At 36.7% G+C, this 9,482-nt stretch overlaps 1 protein-coding gene across 1 annotated transcript in view; it reads right to left on the bottom strand.

Moving 5' to 3' along the window:
• Nucleotides 1-4,420: 4,420 nt before the first annotated feature.
• The window catches only part of LOC120105817 (single myb histone 6-like), a 29,296-nt gene continuing 24,234 nt past the window's right edge, over nt 4,421-9,482 (bottom strand). The window contains exons 4-6 of the mRNA XM_039118572.1: nt 6,608-6,691; nt 5,694-6,041; nt 4,421-4,812 (exon numbers count right to left, since the gene is read on the bottom strand). Coding sequence (XP_038974500.1) covers nt 4,804-4,812; nt 5,694-6,041; nt 6,608-6,691 — 441 coding nt within the window. The 3' untranslated portion in view covers nt 4,421-4,803. The remainder of the gene's footprint in view (nt 4,813-5,693; nt 6,042-6,607; nt 6,692-9,482) is intronic.

Here is a 9,482-nt window from a genome sequence, read left to right as displayed (position 1 = left end):
ACCTCAGTTTACCTCGGTACGGATTTTTTACCAACCTGAATAGTGTTTCATACCGGTTTCGATATGGTAGAATATAGTACGCCACGAACCAGGCAGTTTAGGGTGGTGTGGCAAACACTGAAATTAATAATATTAGTTATATAGATCGCAAGTTGGATTTTGATTGTCTAAAATATAATTGAGTGGTCCATAATAGGGGAAGAAGTATCCATTTATAGATGCTTTATACATTTTGCCTTCATATTGTACCCACTTCAAGGGAGAGGAGACCTTAGCTACTCACTTGAATGATTTCTTACCATAAAAACTTTAGCTTACCCAATAAAATGTTTTGTTTTTTTTCACTTTCTTCTGTTGTTTAGATTCAGTTCAGTAGATAATTTGATCTAGTATACTTCATTGTGCATTTTGTTTTATTATCCCTTGGAAAACTCTTTAAGTCAGGAACTGATTGTTCTTTCTTACCTTTTAAGTTTCCACTAGGATATCTCCATGAAGAATCTTTAGTATTGCTTCTCAAAATAGAGATGTTCTTTGTATAAAATGATTGAAAAAGACACCCAAGAATCATCCCTTCTCTTGTTTCTAGAGGGTTTGCTATTGCTTGTGCACCAAAGATTTTTAGTAGAACTTTTGCAGTTCTGTATAGCAGGAGTATAGTTCTAAAATCATTTCGTTGGACATTATTGAGCATGCTTTTGATATTATAAATACATTTTCTCATGCCACATCTTGTTCAAACAGTCCCTGCTTTAAGAATTTTTTGGCTCAGTTGTGCAAGATTGGGGATTTTGAGGAGGGTTTGGAGGTATCCAAGGATAGCAGGAGTAATGTTGGTTGATGATAGAGGTTTTTGGTGGAGGGGTTGGTGAAGGGTTGAATATTGAGGAGGCCATGGTCTCTTCTCTTTTGCTTTTTTCTTGTTTTTTGGTCCCTCCAATTATGCTTGTGATTGTTTTCAAAAAACATCTTTATGCTATACAGTTGCAGTACAGCTTCTTCCATAGGGGGTGGATCAGCTTTGGCAGGATTCCTCTATCGAAGATAGGACTGCTGTAATAAAGTTTGGAGATTCTTTACATATGTTTCACAACTGCAGGCTTATGGATCTTGTAGTATCTTCATTTTGCTAGTTTTATTTGAAATCCTAGACTTTGGCTTCCCTATTATGGAATAAAAATTTCCACTTTGACTGCCTCTGTTCCTGTTATGGTGTATTAGACAGCAGTTCCTTATGATTCGGAATAGTCTTCATCCCATACCCCTGTAATAATGGTAGAGTAAGGGCTCAGGGTACCTTCTATGAATGGGACGGAGAAATCGATCGATACCGCCTTTTCAACTTCGAGCTAGGCTTTGCTGACTTGAAAGTCCAGGTGGAAGTAGTCAGAATTGCTTTTTCTGGACTTTAGGTTCCGGAATGTTACGTAACATCAAGGAGAAATCAAAAAGCTGAAGACGTTTACTCAGCCTTTGGGAGAGGGTCGTGCTCTTTGGTGTGCTTGCTGGTTTATATTATTCATTTTTTGTAGGTAAAACTGTTAATGATCATGTTCCAGTTGATGAAAGAAATATCAGGGTAATGTGGTAGACATTTTGGCTCAGACAAGAAATTACCCTGGCTTAGATGCAAATGGTAATGTTGGTTGATAGGAACTATTGAATTCTTGGTTTGGAATAGTAACCCTTGATTGCCAGGAAGAGTAGGGCAAGACCTTGAGATAGAGCCAGCAAAGACTCTTCCAGGTTGACAGCTTAGAGTTATCAGTCTTTCAGGGGTGTAACAGATTGAGGAGGCTTGAGTGTAGAAGTACTGGCATTGTATAAATTCAGTTGTCAACTGTCATGCCCTTTTGCGGATTGGCCGACAAAGAAGCCCTAAATTGCCATTTTTGAGGCAATGATTTAAGTGCTCCAGATTTCTACAGTACGTTCTTATTTTAAACTCTTTTGCTATGATGGTTGAATATTAGCAATGTAGTTCTGTAGTTTTGTGTGACTTGGTCCAAGCCATATTATCTTTCTTGCAATTTAATCTCCACTTTAGTTAAATAGGAATGGCTAGTAGTAGCAGCAGCAGCGGCTACCACTACTAAATTTTCTCAATCAAATGTTAGATGAGGAAAATATGGAGATTTTAAAGAAAACCTGACATTGTTGATAATATTTAAAGTTATCATGAAAATGTTATCATGCAACCAACTCGAATTAAAGACAAGATTTTTATATTTTCGGTTAACATTTTTAATTTTTTCTATGAAAAAGAGATAATAGTATCAATAAATTATTTTTGAGTGCACTTATGCATCTCTCTCTCCATGATTCTACAAGTGCTTTAGTAGATTTTGGGTATGTTGACGTTGAGTTGGTAGATTTTGGTGAATTGTGGCCAGATTCTTAGTGGATTCTAAACATCAACAAAGACTTTCCATAACTAGGTAAGAATGACTTAAGACTTGAATTCTCTATGATGCGTGTTTTGCATTATAAGAGGTTGTAAAATCCTATATAGCTACCACGTCATTCATCTCGAAGACATACGGCTATTGTTCATCTTTAGAACCAAATACAACATGTTTAGCGGCAAACACAGTGTTGCATATTGAACGCCAAGTGTCCGTTTCAAATTGAATGATGTGGTGGCTATTCAGATCTAAATATCTCTCTGCAGTGCAAAACATGCACCGTAGAGGATCCTACTCAAACTGCTAGTCATCCATGGTTATGGCTTCTAGTTTCTTTTCTAGTTTTAGTTCTTATTCTAATTAGCCTGCTAGATAACTTTTAGTTTGCTATTATTTTATTTGTGGTTTTTTACTTCTCATGTAGGTTATGCTAGCACCTCTCTACCTTTACTAGGTTCTCGATGGAGATGGTGAGAGGAAAACAAGCTAAGCAATCTTGATCATGGCGGAGATGAGAGCAAGATAAACAAGGGTTAATACTGATAATGAGATAATGTAATATGGAGACATTGTAGGAGAGAAAGATGCAAGGGATGGGATGTAGATACAAAGATGGTTCAAGATATTTATCACTTCGGTCATGACTTGGCCACCGGTCAAATTTGGTCCGGGCTTAACGGCCATAACATTTTTCTTAATCAACAATTAACGTGAGAGATGAAAGAAGAGTCCATCAAAATCTTGGCTTGTCTCTCCTTTTTGATTTTTTTAGAGAGGTTCAAATTAAGAGTGTGTCAAACTTCTCTAAATAACTAATATGCAAAATAAAATAATAGATGATGTGACAATCAAATGGGATTGTTTTTTATGATATTTTTAAAATTTTGTTGATTTTTCAAGATTGGTGATATTTGTCCTCTTCGATACAAGTGTACATTTGGAAAATCTGTGTCCTTAAGTAAAGATTTTAATACAAATAGTATCAGAGTCAAGCCCATCCATGGCATGTGGTTTTTGGAACTAACAATGAGCCGGTTATGTTTTTGGACTTTTTACCCTGCGAGAATGCTAAGACTTACATACAAGTTAATTTGATAAACACTTTTAAGTTATAACTATCATGAAGAAAAAAATGTGATATTCTTTAAAAAAACATTTATATCCAAATGACACTATATGTATACACAAAAATTGAATATTAATGAATATATATATATATATATATATATATATATATATATATATATATATATATATATATATAAAATAATGTGACAGAGTTGAAATGAATTTTTTCTCTGTGGTAGATATTTCTTAACTCTAGGTATGACCTTTTCACTTTTTCAAAGACGTGTTCGAATTATTTAGAACTCTTGCTAGCTGTAAACAGCCCCTAAAATCTAGTCACTTGAACTTGTCGAGGCTGGTTGGCTCAGAAGAGGATTCAATTGGTGATGTCAATAGCTCAATATGAAGCACCAACTCCAAACTCATGAAATACCATGGAGACTTCGGACTCTAATTAAAAAGAGACTTCGGACTCTAATTAAAAAAAATCAATGAAAAAACAAAAAAATAGTCAAAAGAAATAAAAAAAATATTATTTTTATGAGAATAAAATTTTTCTATTTCATAAAAAAATCATAAGAAATATAAAAAACAACTTTCCTAATGATTAAAAATTATTTTTTACAATAATTTTAAGCCATCAAAACCCATCACTAATTTTTTTTATTAAGAGTATAATAAATATTTTATATAACTTTCTAAAAAAGAATAAATAAATACGCAACCAAACGTAAATTTCCCTAAAATATGCAACCCAAAATCATTTTTTTATATATCATATTTTCAGAAATTATTTTTTAGTTTTTAGAAAAAATATTCCAGCAAAAAAAATTTTCTTGCAACCCGCACGAGTCAAAAGTTGGATCATCTGTTCTATAGGCCAACTAAAATGGTGGTACAAGTATGATAACTATAGCAATTGACCAAACGCTAGGGACAGAAGCCTGTGAAAACCTTGGCACTGAATCATAGCACCAAAACAAACTTTTTAAGTGAAAATTTTAACCTCTGAATACAACAGCGTACTAAGCTCCTCTTTCTCCCCTCTATTCTATAGCAGAACACATGCAACTGAAACAATTGTGCAGCTCAGTTTTCTGCCCTGCAACAGCACGAACGAAATGACGGTGCCCAGGAGATCATGATGATCATGGAAATTCCAGGTAGGGACCATGAACCAAAACAGGTATGCCAGGTTATTATTTGTACGAAACCTACATTATATACAGACTATATTATACACATTTGACAAAACGAAAGGCAGAATATCTTGCAAGTATGGAGAAAATGGGGAAACACAGCAGAATAGCCTTGATGACTCCCATCAAACTCAAATCATCTGCATAATTTGCAGAAGGAACAAAAATTAGCTCAACATTCGAAAAACTTTAATCAAATAAAAAGGTTTCTAAAATGAATTTATCACGAAAGGAGCGGAAGCATCATCATCTATGCCTTGCACAACAATCCACAGAGGAAAATATAAGCATGCTATGCTATGCACAACAACCCACACAATAATATCTGCATGCAAAATCTTCCAAAAGAATGAGATAATCAGGGACAGATGGCGCTTCCACAATTAAAAATACACGATAGAGGTCAGGCAAAACATAATCAGGTCCAAGGAACCATATCACGGTTTTTGATGCCAGCTATTTATTTAAATCTAAAATAAGTGATCCAAAGACCAGACTGTAGTAAGCTACCATAAGAAAACATTGATTTCCTCAGATGATAGACTTAGATAAAGAAAAAGGGTGGGGGAGAGAGAGGTTCAAAACCAAAAGAACCAGATGTTCTCTTTCTTCAAACAGATTATCTTATATCTAGACTATTGAAGAACAGTTGGACTATCCACTTCACATTCACCTGCACGCTTGAGGTGGAGGTGCCTACGCATGACCAGTACATATCTTTATGCAGCAGAATCCACCCCAAAGTATCCCTTAAAAACTTCAAAAAAAAAGACGGAAAAAAAGAGAGGAAAGGAGGGAAAAGGATCCTGCAGGAATTCTGAAATTACAACCCAAGCTGAAGTACAAAGGCATGTATAGATATGTACTGGAAAGAGAAAAGAGAGCTGCCTAACTGTGAATAGGGATCCGAATACTCATCAATGAACTAATGCAGCCTAGTGCTGAATGCAGACCAAAGAGACGAAATAATTTACAGAGGGAAAATTAAGTATATGCAATAAATCATATACAAAAGCATTACCATCTTAGCTGCATTTCTGTTTTTCAGCATCAATATAGCTGCCTCAGCAAAAGCCTGTGCTGCTTCTGCATCAGCTTCTGCAGCCTCTGCCTCCCTTGCTGCTTCTTCAGCTTCCGCCATTGCCGCTTCTGCCTCTGCAACTGCTTGAGCAGCAGCTGCTGCAGCCTCCTGTGCCGTCAAGTTTCTCATCCGTGCCAATTCAGCGTCAACTTGAGATTTTGTAAGGGGTTTGACATCATCCTTTTCTAATCCGGAAGACTCCCTTCGCTTTCCATCAGGGAGCAACAAATTGGAGTTTTTTCCTAATGAAAAAGATGAACTAGGTGCTATCCTATACTTGCGCTTCACCTGTAAAGGCAGTAACAAGATTCACAAAGATTTGAAACAAGCCAGCATGACATAGTCCTATGGAAAAGTAATGAGAAATCTCCTTAAAAGAAAGGACCGACAGGCGATCGGCGAATGTCTTTCGTGCTACTGGCTGAGTAGATCATGAAAATCATTTAAAGAAAGTTCAACAGCTAATTATTCTGCCAAGAAACAGTTTAACCGCACTGAGCTACAAATCCAAACTTTTTTTTTTTGCTAGATAAATCCAAACTTTTTTACTATATAAGTACCTATCTATTATTGCCCACAATTGGACAGTTTGATATGTGATATAGGCCCCAGCAAGTCAGAATCAAAGACATCTGGCATCTTTATGTATGTTGGAGAAAAGAGACCTATCTGGTTGAAGGAAAGGAACCTATCTGATTGGAGAAGAGCAACCTATCTGATATACTGGTACCAATAAACCTTATGTTTTTGTAGCTTAAAATGTATAGATATAATCAGATGAGCTTCACCATATTGTAGTGTATGCTTAATAATATCCACTGTCTATTTCGCAAGATATTGGAAAGGTGAGTTACCTTAATCAATTTCCCACTTGCTGTTAATGCCTTCAGTTTTGCAGACAACAATCGTTTGAAATCTGGAGGAGGCCAATATTGATCCTACATGAATCAGATAGACAAAATTCTGAGCCATCCATAAGAAACTAGAAGAATGTTCAAACATCACCTTCATTTTCATGTCAGAGTTCCCAGAATTTTACATTTAATGCATGATTACCAGCCTTCTCCAAATTAAGATGATCTCCATTCTTGATAATGCGACAACAAAAAACAAGTAAAGGACATGCCTTTACTGCTTTTAGCTTACACGTCCTTTATCATTAACTTACACATATATCCCATCATTATAAAAATAGTAAAGCTAAGCACGTAATGGCATAACTCTGACCCAATTCCCTTTTCTTGAAACCATAACCAAAAAGGAAAGGAGAAAAAATTGTCCTACATAAAAACAGGTATACAATTGATGTTCTCGAAAAAAGAATGAATTCACATCCATTTTTACAATAAGATAAGACGAAAATTTTAAGTTAAATGAAAGGATGCACATACACATTTTATAGGAATCATAAAAAGTTGCAGGAATCAATTCTCAAAAACAAACCCACTCAGCACTGACAAGATGGGGGAGTACACTGAATAAAACACAAAGTCAGCAAGCCTAAAAAGTGATTATATTCCAAGGTACATAACTATTAAAAAAATGAAAATATCATAAAGAGCCCATATTCCCTTAATAAATGCTCTAACAAATTTCCAAGCACAAAATATAAAACTAAATATACCTAAAAGCAGATTGACTTTTAGAGAGAACATGCAAGTACCTATCAGGATTAAATCGGTTGATCCAAAACTAGTTGCAGTCTCAACAAGACATTTTAAACACAAGAATTGTAACATACTAAAGAAAAGTATAGAATTTCTATTTACTTATTTATTTGTTTGTCTTAAGCCAGTTACATAAGAAAACTGTTTTAAGATGACAAAGACAATTACAAACAGATACATGCCTTAAAGAACCTGTGCAATGAGTATTTCTATAGTTATTCCAGAAGGTAAAAATAAGTGGGCTCATTACTCATAGGAACCATGTGAAGTCCAGAAGGCCCTCCTAAAATCTTCAGCAATATATATACCAAGAGAGAGAGGGGGAGAGAGAGAGATGGGGGGGGAGGGAGAGGGGGAGAGAGAGAGAGAGAGAGAATGTTCATGACTCTATGTGATTATACCATCAATTTTTACTCATTATGGGCTCACCTAATCAGAAAAGGAGTTATGAGAAAGGATGGAAAAGAAATACTGTTCTCCTTAATCCCACTAATCTTGTTATCAAAAATTTCTTCTCTCTCTCTCTCTCTCGCGCGCGCGCAAGGAACCCATAACATGAGATAAGGAACTTGCAATTCTCTCTTCATATCCTACCACATTTAGTCTCAAAGCTTCCATGACATCGTATTTACTGTTCAATTAATTTTTTTCAAGACAAAGGCACCATGATATAAGGAAACCTGTAACCATCCTCTCCTAAAACATCCACCCATATAGAGTTGCCTTCTTAGTCCGACCATTTCTTAACAAGCACAAACAATTTCTTTTAATGTTTTTCCTTTAAATAAACAATTTTCCAAACCATTCCCTATTTCTTCACAAGCACAATTCCAGGCACGCACAGGGCTCTCTCTCTAAAGCCACAATTATTCCACATGCCAACATCCTAAAGTGAGAACATCTAAAATCTCCATATCCCAAATGTTTTCTGCAAGAGGAAAGAACCAAATGCTTCTTTACATATTCTCCATCTTCACATCCCCCCCCCCCCCCACCCCCACAACTTCATTCTTTTTTATCTATTGCAAGACACATGGAGTCTGAGAAGAGTGCTTCTCCAAGGTTCCTTTATGGAGTTGTCAAACTTCGCATTCCACAACACAACTTTTCAAACCAAAAGCATCATAGAAGTTATTAGTTTCTGAAGAATACAAATATATGGAGTTTTACTATCATCATTCTTCTTTACACTTAATGAGAACTATATCCTGCAAATAACAGCGTAAGACTTTTTCAATTTGTTGTTCCTTAGTCATTACTTTCGGTACCCAAGTCTGAGTGAAAGAAATAAATCAAATATTGGCTTCATTAAGGTAGCATGCTATTCTGGTGATAGCTCTTGAACATTTTGTTCTGAGCGCATCTTCAGTGTCTCTTCTTTCTTTTGTGAAAGAATAGGGTTGGATTTTGCTTTGCACATAAACAAAACTTGGAAAGATACTGTCCAGTTATCAGTCAAATGGTTATATGGTAACAGCATAATCTTAACCTTCATTCATCCTCATCAACCAAATGGCCAGGACACCAAATGACTCTGTTGTCAACAAATATCACTGCTTAACGGATGTTTTGAATTAATGTTTCAATCGTTATCAGTTCAAGTTTAACATGAGAGGCTTTTTTTTTCTTTTTGCTTTGAGTGTTGTGAGCTGTTATTGGATTCCTTTGGCTGGATTTTTAAACCTTGTTCTAAGCTTTTGGGGATTTTGGTGGTTTTGTCTTGTTATGGGGGAATTGAGCCGCCATGCCCCACGTGATCGGCACGCGTATCCAGGAAAGCTACAGCTGCCCTATGATCCAGCACTCCGACCCCGAGTCGGACCTCCTCGGCTCCGCAGCCCGACCCCGGGTCGGCTGCCCTATGATCCAGCACTCCGACCCCGAGTCGGACCTCCTCGGCTCCACAGCCCGACCCCGGGTCGGCTGCCCTATGATCCAGCACTCCGACCCCGAGTCGGACCTCCCCGGCTTCGCAGCCCGACCCCGGGTCGGCTGCCCTATGATCCAGCATTCCGACCCCGAGTCGGAGATCTTTTGATAACGACAGGCTATTCTCCAGAGG

Source organism: Phoenix dactylifera, unplaced genomic scaffold (genome assembly GCF_009389715.1).
Source record: "Phoenix dactylifera cultivar Barhee BC4 unplaced genomic scaffold, palm_55x_up_171113_PBpolish2nd_filt_p 000373F, whole genome shotgun sequence".
NCBI lineage: Eukaryota > Viridiplantae > Streptophyta > Magnoliopsida > Arecales > Arecaceae > Phoenix > Phoenix dactylifera.
The sequence above is the reverse complement of the archived record's forward strand: the minus strand, read 5'-3'. Positions and strand labels throughout refer to the sequence as shown.